The 20,091-nt window shown below is 43.2% G+C and overlaps 1 protein-coding gene across 5 annotated transcripts in view; it reads right to left on the reverse strand.

Moving 5' to 3' along the window:
- Positions 1–20,091, reverse strand: part of SMARCA2 (SWI/SNF related BAF chromatin remodeling complex subunit ATPase 2) — a 1,363,970-nt gene that overhangs the window by 1,229,466 nt on the left and 114,413 nt on the right. For all 5 annotated transcript variants that reach the window (XM_069228509.1, XM_069228519.1, XM_069228497.1 and 2 more), the window contains exon 3: positions 4,906–5,035. In XM_069228509.1, coding sequence (XP_069084610.1) covers positions 4,906–5,035 — 130 coding nt within the window. The remainder of the gene's footprint in view (positions 1–4,905; positions 5,036–20,091) is intronic.

The raw sequence follows: 20,091 nt of genomic DNA on the forward strand, positions 1-20,091 counted from the left end.
ATGTTTCCTAATAAAGCAGTAGTTGCAGCTTGACTTCTAATAGCGGTAGCTTGGGTCTACTTGCAAGGTTGAGCAAAGTAGAGTAAAAGGCACAATCTGTAAAGAAGTGAATTGCTATGTAATCAGTACACATAGGCCTATACTTCACAAACATTTGATGTTTCAAATTTGAGCATGCTTCCAGCATTCACTGCATGCAAAATACGTTCTGCCTCTGTTGATGACTAATATCGAGGTACAATATCACCTTGGAAAAAAGAACTAATGTGGTTTCTGGATTCCCTTATTTAGAAGTAATAAAAAGTGCAGGGTTCATGGAGCTTATGGTTTGGATCTCCGTAACCTTGTGTGCTGACATGATCATTACAAGGAAAGCAACCTTCAACAAGATATGCTGTAAGGAAACCTTGTGGATAGGTTAAAATGGGGGACCAATGAGTACTGTATGTGCCGGATACAAAATCTTTTCAATTTGAATGCATCCTGATAAAAACAGTTGATTATGGTTGACCTTTTCTTGGGTCAGAAAACCCACTAATTTGCAGTGGCAATTATGAGAACTGTGATATTAGGGTTCAGCTTCAATTTCACCTTTAAAATAAGTTATCTTCACAAATGATGGTTGTACAGGGATGGCTCAAACAGTTCTGGGATTTGGATCAGTACATGGAAAACTATGCGGAGGACTAAAGGAAAAGGGAAAAGCTGTTCTGTTTCTCGAAGGGCAGAAATGAATCGGTTAATAATGGCTCCCACAAAGTAATGGTGAGTGAAAGGGCAGCAGGCTCACCATAAGTTTAGTCATTCAAGGTCTCAAGCATGTCATCAACCATCTGGTTGTTTAAATGCCAAGCGTAATAAACACTAGATGGACTGCAAGGTCCTCTTGGCTATTGGGTATTTTACTTCTTTGAGGCGGCCCCCACACAAGTATTCAGACAACTTGCCTTGATCTTTGTCGTCCTGGTCGGGGTTGCTTCACTTGAGATGTAGTCTAGAAAGGCTTCTTCCAGGGCAGGGTACAATAATGGCGTGGGTCCAGTCTTTTAGCAGTATTCTCAGCCACATTAATATAATCCCAACTACAAAGCTCAGTCAACAATTTCCAAAACTAATACAATGATTTGGCATTAGAATATTATATTTCTGAGGACACACTGGCTGCAATGCAGGTTCCATTGAATGGTGTGCCGACTTAAAATTCCATAGCGCCCATCAAACCACTTCAAGGCACATCTTTGTGAGTGAGAATGAGGGAACAGCCACCAACCAGTTGAAGGGATTATTATACTAGGAGAGATACAGCAACTCCTTATGTGGGGTCTCTCTTAGCTTCAGGCGACTTTCACCTTATACAAACTGGGAGGCCACAGATAGTTGTTGGGCTAGGACTTGGTCCAAAACTGCTAAGACAACCGTCAGTCTGCCAGACTCCTAACAGCACCGGAGCAATAGCGGTTTCCATCCTCCAGCAGCAGGAGCACACTTAATGCAAACACACAGAGAGCCACAAAGTACAGTACTCTGCTGGAGAAGCAACAGAATCACCGTGGATTGTCACCCAGTGGTCTTAAAATTCAAGGCCAGTGATCTGGGGAAAAAAGGCAGGAAACTGCATAACATCTAAGTACAGCATCAGTCGATTGCCTAGAAAGAACTTTTGTCCCAACATAAAAAATCAGAACACTGGAGAAGGGCTAGGACCACAGTAAACTGTGTTTTCAACAATCCCACATCAACTTGTGTTTAAGATCAACAGTAGGATAAAAGTAAACATATTTTAAGATGTCCAGGAAAACATTGTTGAACATGATTCTTCTGTAGACCATTACCGGAAGAGGGTTTTCAGCTCAGACAGTTTGTGATTTCCCACATGTCATTTAAGAGGTCAGCCTTTCAGACACAAGTATGTGATTTTTGCATTTGAAGACAATCTGCAATACAGATACAGTTTTCACGTGAAGTAAAATGAGATGGTATTGACCCAAAGAACACTACTACGGAGTTGAGTCTCGCACTTATTGACAGAAAGCTGAAAGCCTTTTTATTTTTTGTTCCTAAATGGTGTATTAAACCAAACAAAAACAAAAGCATATCATGTTCAATATTAGCAAACGAAAAAGACAAGTTGTAAAATATTCACACAGCATGCACACAGAGTCTGCACATCTTTGCATCTTGCTACTGTCTGACTAAGATCTCTTAACCCCAAAAACGTAGCATATAAAGTGACCACAGTATGTAAGTGCATTTAAAGGTACAGCACAAATCCATGGCTTAAAAGTATTTAATCTACTAAGAATAAAATTGAGCATACATCGCAGTAGTTTGCCTACAGTGCAGAAGAGTGAGGTATGTAATGCATCTAAACAGGGAAGAGCAGGCCCATCACAACTCGGATAAAAGTAACATCTTGAATTTATTGTAGCTTCAGCTCCCCTTCAGCTATTAAGCAATTAGAGGTAGCAGAAGATCTGCCCAGGAAACAATGTGCTGTCAGTTGAAATATACAAACAAGAACTGAGTGATAATTTGATTTTAATTGCTTCAAAAGGTAAGCGATTTCTGAAAGCCCGGCATCCTTCTCCAGATAGGGGCATCTAATATGTCCAAAATTACTTCGCATTCAGAGAATTATTCCTCTGCACTACAAACTCCAGATTGTAAAACTTTGGCCTAGGTTAAAACTCTGCTGTAATCACGACTGAACTCGGCGTGTCCCACAGTCACATCACTTGGTGACAGCTTCTTTGATTCGAACATCAGGCCCTACATTAAATCCAACTTAAATTGAATATTTTATTCCCTTTTTCTTCAGCAAAATTATTAACATAGGTATGTTCTTGCAACATTCACAAGTCCAAAAGAAGAAATTATTTTCTTCTCTACACATTCCATAAATTATGACAACAGCCAATGTGAGAGCAAAGAACTTGAGCATCTTACATTATTCTACAGTGACTGTACTTGAATCATTTTTGTAATCATAAAAACGGCAGAGCTCAGTTTAGCAAACCAATCAATTAAATACATAGCTGTAAAGCAGTCTTAGGCATCAAATGCTGCTTTCCTCTACCCCGGTGAGCAACTGGCAATATATAGGTAAAGTATTTCCTAACTGGAAATAGATTTTGATAGTCCACATTTTCTGAACGATTTTCTGATTGTCCACCTGTTTTGCAATTAATCTATTGCTTGCTTTTAGGCACTTGATGGATTTAGCTGTAGACCTAAACCATTAAGTCCCGTAGTTAGAATATAGACATCCATGATTTTCAGCTATTTAAGGCTTTATCGCGTATTGCTTTATATTAGTGGTGGAGATCAGAGTCAATTCTTTCGTAAATTAGCAGACAATATTGTTTCTGTAACATGGGAGATGTACGGTTACACATAGTATTATCAGTAGCAGCCAACGGTACCAAATTCTGAAATACCTCTAATTTCTTACCATCCAACAACTGAACATTTCTAAGTAAAATACTGAAAAAACGTTTTATAAAATATACTCGTTGCAAATCTCCTCTCTCTGCAGGGTCACCCAGATTTTTTTTGCTGCACAGTATTTTTGCTGTTTATAGAACTCTGCTATCAAAAGGTAACGTGCTTGTGCTCCCCATTAAAACACTGTAAAATTGGTATGCTGTTGACCGGCATATTTAACTTATCCATATGAGTCTTGTATACCTTGGGCCTACAAGTTAAATGTCACCAATGGGCTGCAGCACTCATTGTGCCAGCCACTACAATGAGAGTAAAGCATGTCTCAAGACCTACAACTGTAGCCTGGCTGTGCCGTTTCCAATTAGAACAGTAAAAATAAACCGTTTTGAGGGACCTTCCTTTTAAATATTAGTAAGTCACCCCTAGGTTAGGCCCTATTGTCAATTGGGTAGTGTATGGTATATCAATGTATGACATGTAGCAGTTTAATAATCCACATGGACTGACTTTGAAAATGCCCCAAAAGCTATGTGCAGTTTAGCAATGCTAGATGCTTCGATAGGTAACACTGGATTACATTTTCACACCTTATCATTTTAATTTCAGATTGGTAAGAGCTATAAAAATATTTCAGGGAAGGACTATTTAAAATTTGCTTAAATGTTGACAGCTCTGCTGGGGTTCTACTATGTAGCTTTTAGGGTGGACTTCTAAGGAGGAACAAAATTCCAAAACACTGTGTATCCACTGTCTAGTTTTTGAAATCTCAGTTTTGATTTTACCGGACATCTGTCTTTGAATTTGATGGAGGTAGAGGGGCGACTAAAACTGGATTTTAGTATTAGACGTGGGAGGACATTATGATCACCATAATACACTCCCCACAAACACACCCAGCACTCAGAGCCCATGTTTAGTGTGGCTGAAGGCTTGGACTGCCTTGAAAATGCCCAAAATGGGCAGGGTTAGCTTCAGGAGCCTTCCGGAGCCTTTACCCCCATTGGTTAGGGCATTCCCAGGGATCATTCACACCGGCTAGCTTGTACTTAAAAAAAAAAAAAATCATGTCTCCAGCACCCCTTACTGGATTTTTGTCATTTTGATTATCAAATTTTACTTTAATTTGTTAACTTTTTGGGGAATTTTATCAATTGGCACTTCACTTTTATTATTGTTTTAGTACTACATAAATACTTTACACATTACCTCTAAGTTAAGCCTGTCTGCTCTTTGCAATAACTACTAGGGGGCTGGGCTCAGCTCAGGCTTCCTTAGTGGCTTTAGCCGTTCACCTTGGCAACAACTGTGGTTATTATTTGAAGTGGGCACTTACATTCCTCAACTAATCACCCAGTTTCTTACAATATCTGTGTGTAATAAAAGTCAGAGATAGCAAGTTGCATAACCCTTTAAGATGGTACACTGAATGGCATGCACATAAAATGCCAAAACCTCCCCTACCTTGGCTGTGCTGGTCCATTGGACTTTGAGGTGGGCCCATCCCAGGGTGAGGCGGTCTCATGCTGGTACTCTTCATGGAGGCACAGTGCATTTCTTCTGCCATTGCTTTCTCATGCATTCCATCAATTGACTGCAAAGCATAAGGAATGCACATTTCAGTAAAGATCATTTCACTCTTATAAGACAGAAATCAACAAATATAATGAACATTAGTGCCTTCATCTTTCCTTCACAGAGAAAGGCTCTGCAAAATGTACCTGACCACACTCTTCTTGCCAATGACAATAATCACTACTGAACCTGCTTCATGCAATCTTCTTCTTTCAAAAAGAGCATCAATAACAGAGAAATAAGATAGTGTTAGAGCACTTTATTAAACATGGTTATTTTGTTTCAACAATTGTTGTACATGAAAATACAAGTATCACATTAACAGAGCGAATTTGGATTAAAAAAAACCATCAGGTACATTTCAGTTGACTAATAGACTCCTTCTCTGATTTGCCTCAAACTGATCTTAGCAGTGGACTGCTTTCTGACAGACTTCTAGAAGGTAAGTGAAGAGTCATCTAGTCATCGTACGCCAAGTAGGTTCATAATCTTTTTTTAAGATGGTACATGCTCGACAGTCTCAACTCCCGTCCTCCCTCATCAGACACTCCAACCCCCAACTGCTGTGCAGCACTCAAACCCCTCACAACATTCCCCATTCCATTGTTTCTCATTCGCCTGTTCCACCGCACGAGGAACGCGGCAGAGGGCGCGAGGTGTACAACCCAACAATAAGTCACTTAAGTACCTCCAAATCATCGGATATTGTTTGTACATTAGCTCTATATTTTCTAACGCAAATTTGAGACCACAACTTGTTCTTTGTATTGATTATGTGGAATTTTATACTGGGCCCACAATGTCACCCTTCAGCTACTTGACAGCAATGAGACCAGTATGTTTCTCTACAGGAATATCTTTTTCAGAGATGGTCAAGAATAAATCAGTTCCACTGAGGGGAAGGATGGTCAGAACAGAATGTGCAACATTAAAAAACTGAGAACTCCTGATGTGGAGCATTAGTATAAGCTAGTACCTTTGAGTTAGGGAAAGTCAGGGAACAAATGCATTTTTAGGTTGCTTTTGATAAGCAAGTTTGAGGATGTGTGCTGCAGTAGGTCCTGCATATCCAATTAAGATGCTGTCTTGTACCTCAATAGAACTGGCCATTTGGCTTCCCTGAAACCAGCCTTGTTTAACAGTTCTAAAGCTAATGCATGTGAGAGGCTGTGAAGCAAATAGTGATGTTATTATTGACAGTATTCCATTCTGTTTGACCTTGTGTTCAGGGAAAGGTTCCATGAAAAAATGCATTTTAGGTTGCTTTTGGAAAACAAGTTTGAAGATGTGTGCTGCAGTAGGTCCTGCATATCCAATTAGGATGCTGCCTTGAAACTCGATAGAACTGTCCATTTGGTTTCCTTGAAACTAGACTTCTTGACAAGTCTAAAGCTAATGCATGGGAGGGATTGTGGATCAAATATTGATGTTATGTCTGACAGTATTCCAACCTGTTTGACCTTGTGAAGAAAGCTATAGGTCTATTTGAAGTTGACTGGGACATTGAATCTGGTATACTTCAGAAGAAAACAAATCAAAGGCTTGGACATGGACAGGTCCGACTTGGACTATTTATCAAAGGAAGTCAGACAACTCATATGTCCACTCTATTTACGTGTAATGCACTTGATTCCAACAGTGAACACTCAGCTTTACACTACTTGTTGACCTTGGGCTACATTCAAAGGTATTCTATTCTTAAAGTGATCAGCCCTGCTACTTAGAGGACCAGGACTGTGACGTAATCATGAAGCTGGTTCTCTGATGTCGATCACTGGAGTGCTAGGGGAGCAGAGGGTTAGTTAGGATATGTTTGATAGAAACTTGTTGGATTCCTCGCCAGCTGGTTGTAGGCAAGTGTATGTGTTGGATAAAATACAAATAAAAAGAGTTAGTCCTAAAAAGAAGCAGACACCTCACCGTCCGAGTACTTGTATATGGACCACACTCCTTAAACATTGGTAGCTCAACAAACTTACTCCATCACAAAAATAACTTAAAAGGCATCTGCATAGTAGCCACGTACTCACCAATCCATATCAGAAAGTTAACCCAGGAAGTTCAGCACAAAGAACACTGAAATACAGGTCCATTCACTCATTTATTATCTATTTTTAAAGGTCTTGGTGCCCAAAAAAAAAAAACCCTTCAAACTTTTATTGTAATGCTTAATTGAAATGTGGATTGGCAAAAAAAAATTCAAAGGTTTATTTGGTAAATTCACGTGGCCACAAATTGCAAAATATGCCCTAGTTCACCCAGTGCAAAAAAGGAAGAGAGAGACGTTTCATGTAGAAAAAATCAGCTTCCTACAAATAATTCAAACAACAAATAGATCATAAGTGCAAGACTGAAAGCTGTAACAAAAATCTGCATTTGTAAATCTGTCACAGATGTGTCCTTAGATGCAGATTCGCAAGGGGGAACTCCCCAGGTACTGTCTGGGATGGGGGGCCTACAACATTCATAAATTCCTTTTCTTAGGTTTGTCATCTCTACACTTTACACATATGGGTTGTCCGCAATCCATATTAACCCGTTTTTCTTTACAAACAAAATAGTTTTCTATATGAAGAAGTCCCTATTCATTGAAAATATAAAACTGACAAGGGCTGCTTGGTTTTACCAACCCCTCGTTCTTTCATTGACACCAATAACCATGAAGATGAGTAAAGGCAAACAATATAGCTTTATTTGCAAATGCTAATGAAACAAAGTATTGTCACGTTTGTGTTTTATCCCCAAACCCACGGCACATATCTGTATTTAGCAACATTATGCATCCTGTGATCCAAATTCAGGACACTAACGGCCAAAAGAACCATTCTACAAAACTAGGCATCAGCTAATTTAGACATTTGTGTACAGTTCAAAAAGTAACCAGCATGTTAAAATTAACATAAAAAATAATCTGATACATACAGCATGGATTTAAAATACTTATTTTCTCCCTCCTTGGTGTAATCCACGACCTTTTGATTTTACTAAAAGTATGTGTGTAATATACCTACAGGGGCTTTCAACCAGCCTTCTTTATCCATTGGTGTTATTGTGTCATTCAGATTTTCCTTCTGCCCACTGCTGCATAAAGGATAAGAGACAATCGGTCAGCCTACTTCAGCAACTGGCTTACTTCACTGTGAATTTCCCCACCTCGCCATTTCAGGAGGAGTACCTCCACATACAAGGCTGTCCTCTTGAGTGCCAAGGATTACTATGGTAATGTGTGCTTTTTGAGACCAAAAATATTTTTCCTCTAAACAATGATGTTCTGTTTCTTTAGATTTACAAGGGCCCTTTAACTTGCCCAGTTTTTCAAAAACAATGACAAAACAGCACGCAAGTCGAAATTTATGGAGCACCCCTCGCCTGGAGAATGGAAGCGGGGTGTGGACTGATGTGCCCCTCAGGAACAACAGATTTATGAGGCACAATGACGTCCAAGGAAACACAACAAGATTTGGAGAAGGTGGTGGGAACATTGTGGGCTGAATATATGATAAGGGTGTGTCATTCGACTTTATGCTTCCATCAGACATGTGGATATGTCTATTGTGTGTTTTGATGTTTTCTCTGGGAAAATTAATAAAATGTGTTTATTATTTTTAAAAAAATTGCAAAACAAATCAAGCACTGACACAGGGAAAAGGCTGACAGCCACGTAAGACATACTGGCTTTCAAATACCTGTCATTAAGTGGGAGCTAGCAATACACACTAATATAAAGTACTGAAAACAACTGAAATACCAATGAAAATATAAGGGGAAACTGAGTACAGCCAGTGTTCCACCACGCATCCCATATCCACCACATTATTTAACGTTGCTTTTTGCCTCAAAAGGTCTTACAACCAGAAATGTAACAGATGGAATGTTCAATGTCTCTCTCCGAGAAATATCAAGGCATGGAGTACAAGGCAATATGAGCAGTGCTCAAATGCAAAGAGAGGATCTAATTTCCACATTCTTTCAAGAACATGCAAGAGATTAATTTGAACGTCTATTCTATATGGTTCTTCTAAAGCACAGTTTAACCCCGAGGATTCATGGCTATTTACAGATAACTATTTAGAAAGAGTTTATAACAAAATTATTTTATTATGAGGAAGGTTAAGATCCACCGCAACACACAAATATTCAGGGTCAAGACAAAGACGACTGAAGATCAATTCTATCAGGCAAAGCTCAAGGAGAAGTAAAATTAGAAAGCTCTGCCACCTAGTTTAAAGCTTAAAGCAAAGAACAGTAAGATGTATCTTAATGGGAGAACAAGGCATGCATGCAGGATAATATGTCAAGACTTTCCAGCAAAGAAAAGATTAAAGATTTCTGTATACAAATGCATGTAATAGGCACCTGAGATTTAATGTGATATGAAGATGGATAACGAGCGGTTGTAAAATGTGCAGAAGATTATGCATATTACTATGGTGGGGGCACCAAGGACTAGGAAACCCGATTTATTTTAAATAATTTGAAGGCACTAGAGCAGAAAGGCTCTATAAACAGAACAAATTGCAATCATACAGTCTAGAGCAAATCAGTGCTGAGACTACTGATTTTCTGCTGTCTAACGGGGGAAGTTTAACAACACAATTAAGGCACTGTAACTGAAAAGTGCAGAATGATACTATCTAGAAGACCCAAAATGTAATTTCAAGGTCATCATCAAGGTTTATGCCTAGACCTTTGACTACCTTGAACAGTACCAAGGGCCAGATGAACGAGTTACTTACCTTCGGTAACGACTTTTCTGGTGGATACATTAGCTACCTGTGGATTCCTCACCTCATGAATACTCCCATGGCGCCAGCATTTGACGGAAATCTTCTTACTAGTCTCTGCACGTCGACGAGGACGTCACTCTAGCCCACGCGACGCCGTCTGACGTCATACAGGCAATAAGAAGTCCTCGCCGACGTGCCGATGACAGTACCAACATTTTTTACGTGCATGAGAATAATAATAATAACCCAATGCAATGAAAGAGCAAAGCAACATCTCTTAATATTGTAAATCACACAACATTGCAATAAAATAGCTGTAGATTCAATATAACCTTTTTTTTTTTTTTTTTTTTTTTTTAAACAAATAAATATATTTATACATACGAATCATGTATATACCCAATATATATATAGATTTATATATACATATACACATATATACAAATATCATACATGCAAAATGTATTGCAACTTTGAAGACCAAAAGGAGCACCCTCAAGGATTGCTTGGAGAGACCAAAAAGGCAACGGGGAGGCGGGTGGGACCGTGAGGAATCCACAGGTAGCTAATGTATCCACCAGAAAAGTCGTTACCGAAGGTAAGTAACTCGTTCTTCTGATGGATACAACTACCTGTGGATTCCTCACCTCATGAATAGAGTCCCAAAGCAGTACCACGCCCGGCGGTGGGTGCCTAAATGGTCAAACCAAGAAATCCTGCAGCACTGACCGTGCAAAATGACCGTCCCTTCTGACCTCAGAGTCCAAACAGTAATGTTTCACAAAAGTGTGAAGGGACGACCAAGTTGCGGCCTTGCAGATGTCAACCACAGGAACACCCCTGGCCAAGGCCGAAGAGGCCGACTTAGCTCTGGTGGAGTGAGCTCTAATGCCCTCAGGCGGATCCTTCTTTGCCAAAGAGTAACAGATTTTAATGCAAAGAACAACCCACCTGGAGAGTGTTCTCTTGTGGACTGCCTTTCCTCTCCTCTTGCCCACGTATCCGACAAACAGCTGATCCTCCAGCCTGATATCCTTCATTCTGTCGATATAGAAGCTCAACGCCCTTTTTGGGTCCAGGCGATGTAGTCTTTCTTCCTCCTTTGAAGGATGAGGCGGAGGATAAAACGTGGACAAAGTGATTGTCTGAGCCAAATGGAAGGGTGAAACAACCTTCGGAAGGAAAGCAGCCTTGGTCCTCAACACCACCTTATCCCCATAAAACGTTATATAAGGGGGTTTAACCGATAAGGCCTGCAACTCACTCACTCTCCTTGCAGATGTTATAGCTACCAGGAATACTGTTTTAATAACCAAATACCTTAAGGGGCAAGAATGCATAGGCTCAAAAGGGGACCCCATAAGGAAAGTCAGGACCAAGGACAAATCCCATTGAGGCATAACGAATGGTTTTGGAGGATATTGATTCAGAAGACCTTTCAAGAATCTGAGAACAATAGGGGATTTAAATAACGATGGTTGGTCTGGAAGACAAATGAAGGCTGACAAGGCCGACAAATAACCCTTAATGGTAGCTACTGCACAACCTTTCTGCGCTAGAGACAGTGCAAAAGACAAAACATGTGACAGACGAGCATGTAAGGGATCAATCTGTCTCTCTCCACACCACATAACAAATTTAGACCACCTATTAGCGTAGATAGATTTAGTGGAGTGTCGCCTGGCCGCTAAGATAACATCCACTACATCAGGCGGGAGAGAGAAGGAACTCAGGTTGCCCCGTTCAATCTCCAAGCATGTAGGTGCAGACTCTGGAGGTTGGGGTGTAAAACCTGCCCCTGCGACTGCGAGAGGAGGTCTGCCCTGAGAGGGAGACGGAGCGGAGGGCACAGTGAGAGTTGGAGAAGGTCGGAGTACCATACCCTCCTTGGCCAATCCGGAGCTATTAAGATGACTTGGGCCCGGTCTTGGCGAATTTTCCTCAACACTCGAGGAATCAAGGGTATGGGGGGAAACGCGTAAAGCAACTGGTCGCACCAGGTTATCTGAAACGCGTCCCCCAACGCTCCCTGCATCGGATACTGGAGGCTGCAGAATAACAGATTGATATGAAACACCTGTTCCTCTGGAGACCAAAGCCCTTTGATCTCCAGATCCCCCAGATGAGCTCCCCATCCTAGGGTGGAGGCATCCGTTATTACCGTGGCCACTGGTGGCGACTGCGCGAACGGCTTCCCCTGTGAAAGATTGTTGCCCGCAATCCACCACTTCAATTCCACAGCAGCATCTCTGGAGATCTTGACAGTACCTTCTAAATCTCCCTTGTGTTGAGACCACTGCCTTCGGAGGCACCACTGAAGAGCCCTCATGTGCCAGCGAGCATGCGTGACCAACAGAATGCAGGAGGCGAACAAACCGAGCAGACGAAGGACCTTGAGGACTGGAACTACCGCTCCATTTCGAAACATTGGAACCAATTCCTGAATATCTTGAATCCGCTGAGGCGGAGGAAAGGCTCGACTCAATGTTGTATCCAGTACTGCCCCTATGAACAGGAGGCGCTGAGAGGGCTCCAGGTGAGATTTGGGCACGTTCACCGAAAAGCCCAGGTCGAACAACAACTGGGTTGTTGACTGCAGATGATGCGACACAAGCTCCGGGGACTTGGCTTTGATCAACCAGTCGTCCAAGTAAGGGAATACTGCTATCCCCTTCCTTCTGAGCTCCGCCGCAACCACTGACATCACCTTTGTGAAGACTCGAGGTGCTGAAGTAAGACCAAACGGGAGGACCGCAAACTGATAGTGCTGCGACCCTACCACAAACCGGAGATACTTCCTGTGCGACTTGAGTATCGGGATATGAAAGTAAGCCTCCTGCAAGTCGACAGACACCATCCAATCTTCCTTGTTCAACGCCAAAAGCACCTGTGCTAGGGTCAGCATCTTGAACTTTTCCTGTTTGAGGAACCAATTCAAGATCCTCAGATCCAGGATTGGTCTCAACTGACCATCCTTTTTGGGAATCAGGAAGTATCTTGAGTAACAACCTCGACCCTTTTCCTGCTCTGGGACCAACTCTACCGCGCCCTTTGAAAGGAGGACTTGAACCTCCTGTTCTAGCAACAGGAGGTGTTCTTCTGAACAATAAGATGGGCGGGGCGGGATGAGGGGCGGGAACTCCCGAAAGGGAAGGGCGTAGCCTTTTCCCACAATGCCGAGAACCCAAGTGTCCGTTGTGATAGACCTCCACTTGTGGAGAAAACGCTGTAATCTTCCCCCTACAGGAGAGGAGTGAGTGGGAAACGGTGGAAGCCTAAGGCTGCTTCCCCTGCTGCACCCCTCCAGAGGACGAGGAAGAGGCAGAGTGCTGTTGAGAGGCTCCTCTGGTACGGACCCCACCCCTCCCCCTCCCTCTAAATGACCTATAGGGGAGGGAAGAGGCGGGTTGCTGGAACCTCCCCCGAAAGGAAGAGGAATAAGAGCCACGCCCAAATCCCCGAAACCTCCTGAAAATTCTAGAAGAGGCAGAGGAAGAAGGAGCTTGCAGTCCTAACGATTTGGCTGTGGCTCTGCTCTCCTTAAATCGTTCCAAGGCCGAATCTGCCTTGGCTCCAAACAGTCTGTCCCCATCAAACGGGAGGTCCAGCAGGGTCGACTGCACATCCGCAGAGAACCCTGAGTTTCGGAGCCAGGCCTGTCTTCTTGCCACCACAGCCGTGCCCATCGCCCTGGCCACCGAGTCGGTCGTGTCCAGCCCAGACTGGATAATCTGGGTCGCGGCAGCCTGGGCGTCCGAGACCACATCCAAAAGACCCTGGGGAAGCTCCGTGAATGAAGACGAAATATCATCCATCAGCGCATGGATGTACCTCCCCAGAATGCACGTGGCGTTGGTGGCCTTCAACGCCAAACTGCATGACGAAAATATTTTCTTGGACTGCGCATCCAGTTTCTTGGAGTCTCTGTCTCCAGGCACCGTCGGGAAGGAACCAGGCGCTGACTTTGAGGAACAGGAGGCTTGCACCACCAAGCTCTCCGGCGTAGGGTGTCTAGAGAGAAAGCCAGGGTCAGATGGTGCAGCTCGATACCTCCTGGCCACAGCCCTATGAACGGCCGAGGAAGACACCGGCTTCTTCCACACCTCCAACACCGGATCCAGCAAAGCCTCATTAAATGGCAAGAGAGGCTCAGCTGCAGCAGAGGCCGGATGCAATACCTCTGTCAGCAAATTCTGCTTTGCCTCTGCCACCGGCAAAGGCAGGTCCAAAAAGCTCGCTGCCTTCCTCACCACAGCATGAAAGGAAGCAGCCTCCTCCGTATATTCCCCTGGAGATGAAAGGTCCCACTCAGGGGAAGTGTCCAGCCCACTGGCTGTATCCAGACCATGCAGTCCGTCTCCAGAGTCCTCAATCTCTCCCTCCTCTAGGACTCGCTGGTACTCTTGCTCTTCTAAAAGACGGAGAGCACGCCTCCTCGAATGAAGTCTCTCCTCGATACGCGGAGTCGACATGGCCTCCGCCGACGTCGAAGAACGGCGCCGATCTCCAGAAGCATCTGACGCCGCGTCCGGCGCCACAGGCAGCTTCGGCGCCGAGGCAGGAGCCGGAGGACGAGGTCTTGGAGCCGATGGACCAACCGGAGTCACAGGGCAAAATCCTGACTTCGACGGAGGGGCAACCTCCGGGGCCGAAACATCCGAAGCCACCGGAGCGGCCACCGACGCCGGCACCGGCGCCGAGCCCACATTCCCAAAAGGGAGAAAGGGCATAAAGGGTGCCGGCCGAAGAGGCGCAGGATCACCCAACGAAAAGGCCAAGGGCCCCGAAGGACCAGCCGGAGCAGCTCCTGGAGCCATCTGCTGAAAGATGGTATACATCGCATTAAGAAACGCGGTACTATCGGCTCCAGGAGTGGGAAAAGCCGGATACTGGGGTGCCTGGATCGAAGGCGACCCCGACGCCGGCCTCGACGTCTGCGACGCCGGAGAAAACACAAGAGGCTGCACCACCTCAATCACTGACGCCTGACCAGGTGAAGTCGGTGACGCCGGAGAGGGCAACGGCGTCGATGGATGCGGCGTGACCGTGGGGCTGACCTCCCAAGTCCTCCGACGCCGAGCCGAAGGTGACCTCGAATGAGACTCCTTGCTGGAGTGACGTCGTGAGTCTCTACGGCGCCGGGAGTCTCGATGACGCCGGTGAGACCTTGGCGAAGAAGACTTCTTATGATGTTTCTCCTTCTTTTTTGACTTTGCCATGAATAACTTGGCCTCGCGCTCTTTGAGGGCCTTCGGATTCATGTGTTGACATGAATCGCAAGTCGAGACGTCGTGGTCGGAGCTCAAACACCATAGACAGTCGGAGTGAGGATCTGTAACTGACATCTTGCCCCCACACTCTCGACAGGGCTTGAAACCCGACTTCCTCTGAGACATTGTTACCGCAGAGAAGACTACGCAGCAGACAATACACTGTAACCACGAAGGTAACAGTAACTCCCTCGAAGATAACCGTTTCGAATGCACGGAAAAAAGGGAACTGTCATCGGCACGTCGGCGAGGACTTCTTATTGCCTGTATGACGTCAGACGGCGTCGCGTGGGCTAGAGTGACGTCCTCGTCGACGTGCAGAGACTAGTAAGAAGATTTCCGTCAAATGCTGGCGCCATGGGAGTATTCATGAGGTGAGGAATCCACAGGTAGTTGTATCCATCAGAAGAGGTCATTTCAGAGCGATGAATGTTAACTGAACTTCCTGATCTGTAGACATAATTCTGGGTGTAACAACTTAGATCAGTCTTTCCCAAACTGAGGGTCAAGAAAATCCAAGTAATAAAGAGACATGCGTGTTCACTTTGCAGTGAGCAAAAGAAAAGTAAAGGGCATTATCTGACAATCTTAGGGGATGCAGATTGTATGAAAGGAAAGGGTGTAGGGTATCATTTTTTGTAACAATAAAATGTAGAAACCTTCAAATGAATTGCACAAATTCAGTAGTTCGGAAAGCAAAAATTAAGCATATTTTTTGTAATCTTGACAAAGATTTCAATGGAATCAAAACAAAATCGAGACACTCACCTGATGAACCACAGATGATAAATATTCAATGAAACCAGATTTCTACAAATAATCATTTGTGTGCTATATAGTTTTATCATTAACACTGTATGTCTGTGCAAATGTAGTGGTCATTTCAATGTAAAATGTGCATCTCTAGTGCACACCCAACCCAATGCTTTAGTTACACTAAAAAAACATGTCCACTTCATGTCCTTTAAAGCTAGGTGGATCGCAAAAGTCTGTCATGCTAAAAAGAGAGTTGTGGGTCTAAAGCGTTTGGGAAGCACTAAATTAGATCACTGTTTCGAGTGGGTGACTACTCACCCCAAGGAATATTCACAATCTTTGTCAAGGTAAATCCTCAATGTTGCTACATTAACCTGAGCTAAAACCCCTGATAGCTATGACACAGAGTAAACAGGTTTAATTTAGCACAATGTGTATTTGGAGTAAAGGGTTATCAGAACAGCAATACAGTTGAAAAGAAAAATAATAAAAAACCAAAACCAAGTTAGAAAATGTAAATAAAATCTAAAACAAAATGGCCCAAAAAGAAAACAAATCTACTAAAGGGAACCGGTGATATGGATTTCTAAAGTTTTAATTGTGTCAATGATATGCAACAGTTGTGGCAGCCCAGGAACTAGGCACAATTTGATGTTGACTGTGATGGAGCTTAGGTTGAAAATACCAACCACGTTCATCTTGGCCAAGATTTTACTTTCTGACTTTAGCCATATAAGTCCCAATCCATCACAAGAGTACACTTCTTAAGCCCACCCAGGATCTTAGGGGAGGCACTCTGAGTCTCACAGGATGTCAGGTAGAGGTCAAATAACATGGTCCAGTCCAGGTCCCTTTTCCACTGGTCAGGTCGGCAGCTGCAAGAAAAGGCCTTTTGTAAATTGTTGTGTACCTGTAGCCTGAACAGGAGGTCAGAAAAATGATGCTTGGAGTCCACTTCTTTGTCCTGACTACACGTGAGAGAAGGCCCAGTCCTTCATTGCCCTTCCCAGACTGCAGACATAAGGTTCAGTCCCCTTCTGATCTTCCTCAGTCCCAGTAGAGTTCTCAAAGGAGTGTCTGGAGATGCCATATTTATACCTGGAACAAGTTAGAGGGTGACTGGCTCCAGAGCATGCCCTAATCAATGGTGTAAAATTTCCCAGGGCCAACCCTACACACTTTGGGCATTTCCAAGATGATGGGAGTCGTCGGGAAGAAGAAGAAGCAGAAGAAAAAGAAAGAGAAGACGAAGAAGAACAAAAAGAAAGAAGAAGAAAAAGAAGGAGAAAAAGAAAAAATAGAAAGAGAAAGAGAAGGAGAAAAAGAAAGAGGAGAAAAAGAAAGAGGAAGAGGAAGAAGAAGTAGTAGTAGTAGTAGCAGCAGTAGTAGTAGTACTACTATGGAACCCTTAGTGTCCTCCCACATACTGTATAATACTAAAATCCAGTTTGGGGCAGTCACCGTAGCCCCAAAAAAAGCTAGAGACTTAGGCCTAGTAGAACAAAGCCGAGTTATCCAGCAACCAGACAGTAGATTCACAAGAATTGTTCTGGCATCCTGTTTTCGCCACTTGAAGTGTGCCCCAACTATTATATGTAAAAGCCCAGCAGACTTCGCAAGCAGAATTTGACACTGTAATATCAAAAAGGATGCTCACAGTCACACCCTGTACATTCTGTCAGGTTCAGTGGGGTCATCTGGGCAAATTTATGTCAGCCTATTGTTTGCTCCGGAGAGGCATTTCACACTCATTCACGCCTATTCAAATGCTGATTACTGGCTGGCAGGAGTGGGGGAGCAAATGTAAATGTGCCTCCAGAGGCTTTTAGCAGGGAAAAGGTAACTTTCTTAAATGACCTTTTCCCTAACATGTATGAAAAATCCAACTTGACCATTGAATTAGATTTTTTTAAAATATATTTTACTAGCTGTTTCCTAACTGAAATTAGCATTATCAAATATAGTAATATAACCCAGTATTTCACTATGGAACATCAGACCTTGCTACAGTGAAAATAGCTTTTTTTTTCCACTGTCCGGACACATTAAGATTCCTACATGCCCTACTTATAAACACCATGCGCTTTGTCTTATCAGCAGTAATACCTACGTTGGGATAGCTTATAAATATTTAAAAGGAAGGCCTTGGCCTATCAATAGAGGTTATTTTGAGATGTCAAATTGGTATGTATCAACTACAACAGCCTGGCTACAAATGGTAGGCCTACAGTCATGTTTGCACCATCACTGTAGTGGGTGTCACAACAGGTGCTGCAGTCTACTAGTGACATTTAACTTACAGGCCCTGGGTACACTTTGTAACTTATACTAGAGACTTATAGGTAAGGTAACTAGGCAGATTAGGGGTGTGTGAATATTGTCATGTTAAAAAGGAGAGCACAGGCACTTTATCACTGGTTATCAGGAGCAAAGTGAACAAAGTCTTACTTCCATCAAAAAATATAAGGCCCAGCAAAAAGTGAAAAATCCAGAGTGACGTGCAGAAAGGTTACATTTTTTACACTGGGCATCCCACTTTGTGATAATTATCGACAGAGATTTCTCATCCCATTAGTAGTGCTCGCACCAGTCAAACTTGGTCTGGGTGACCGTGGCTACCCAGCAAGGTCACATGAACTAGCACGCTGCCCAAAGCTGCACCTGTGGCTGAGATGTGGAGAAAAGTCACAAAAAATTGGGATAAGAAAACAGACGTGCATCTTACCAAACCCCATAGGTAAGCGATGATTTGATGGAGCTGCAAAGACTGCAGGGATTTTAACTTGGGATGTTATAAGGATCTTAACATTAGGGGGGGATATGGGGCCAGACGTTGTGAAGTCTTTTGAACAGCTACAGCACATTATTGTTTTGAGTCCAAGGAAATATTTTTATTCCTGCAGTTTCACCATGAATTTGGGGTACACATCCAGGAAGATACCAAAGTTCCAGGTTATGCACTTAGGGAGCAGAGTTCTGTCAGTATCATCGTCTAAAAGAGTAATCTTTTTGGCTTACAAAACAGTGGTGAACAAGATCCCGGAGGATTTGGGTAGACTGAGCTCTTGCTCTATGTAAGAAGAGACAGACATGAAGAGTTGCAATGGGAAGAAGCCTTACAGTAGCCTACTAGGTGCCAATTGTTTGCCGATTTTAGACAGGTGGTGCTAAAAGTGTTACCTTGAGTACATTATAACCGAAGGAGAAAAAGATCATGAAAACAAACTTCTGTCTCAGAGGCAGGGACCCCCACAGATGACTTTTTTCACAGTATATGGCACTCAGGCATATGAGGTTTTTGGGAAGAGACTGATAAATGCCTCAAGTAAACACACAGGCCTCCAGATGCTGAACATATGTAATTAGGGATATATTATGATGACCAGCAATACCATGCAAGAAGAGGCTATTTACCTGGGACTAATTGTCAGTCACCAAGGTGTGTCCAAGTCCCAGCGGAAAAGGTGGTATGCTAATACGGACTGGTTAATGCTCTGAGAAAAAATTGTTTATGAAAGTAGGGGATGGCCTAGGACATACGAAATAAAATGTGAAGCCTCTAAACAAAAAACAAATCACTCTAGTGAATGGGCAGATTACTAAAAATATGCTATAGTGATTGCATTGCAGGGATTCTTACTTATGATGGGCAGTTTTGTCCATTCTGGGATGTTGGCTGCTCCCGCCTCCTATGAAAAGAAATGCTACTCCTCTAGTGGAAACTCTTATATAATGTACTTCCACTCTCAATGGAAATCATATATACTGACATTTCTGTTTAATGGGCGTACTAACGCAATGCCATTATTTTCTTTTAAAAAAACAGACCAAAATTCAGAAATTAATGTAGAAAAACTACATTTTGGTGATCCAAACAGCTATGTGCATCGCAATCTCTAGATTTCACTGCTTGCAAATTCCTTTTGATGCTGCCATAAGGGAACTGGATAGTTGGTCCTCTGCTCCTCAAAGTTTATAAACATTCCTTGTAAAAATATTTTCTATGTACAATCATCAAAACAATCAATACTATGACCAGACAGGCAACGGGGAGGCGGGTGGACTGCGAGGAATCCACAGGTAGCTCCACCCGAAAAACCATTACCGAAGGTAAGTAACTTGTTCTTCTGATCGATACAACTACCTGTGGATTCCTCACCTTATGACTAGAATCCCAGAGCAGTCCGGCACTCAGAGGTAGGTGCCTGACTGGTCAAACCAAGAGGTCCTGCAAAACAGAACAGGCAAAATGACCATCCCGCCTCACTTCCAAGTCTAAACAATAACGTTTTGCAAAAGTGTGGAGGGAAGCCCAAGTTGCT

The sequence above is a fragment of the Pleurodeles waltl genome, chromosome 1_1 (genome assembly GCF_031143425.1).
Source record: "Pleurodeles waltl isolate 20211129_DDA chromosome 1_1, aPleWal1.hap1.20221129, whole genome shotgun sequence".
In the NCBI taxonomy this organism is placed as follows: Eukaryota; Metazoa; Chordata; class Amphibia; order Caudata; family Salamandridae; genus Pleurodeles; species Pleurodeles waltl.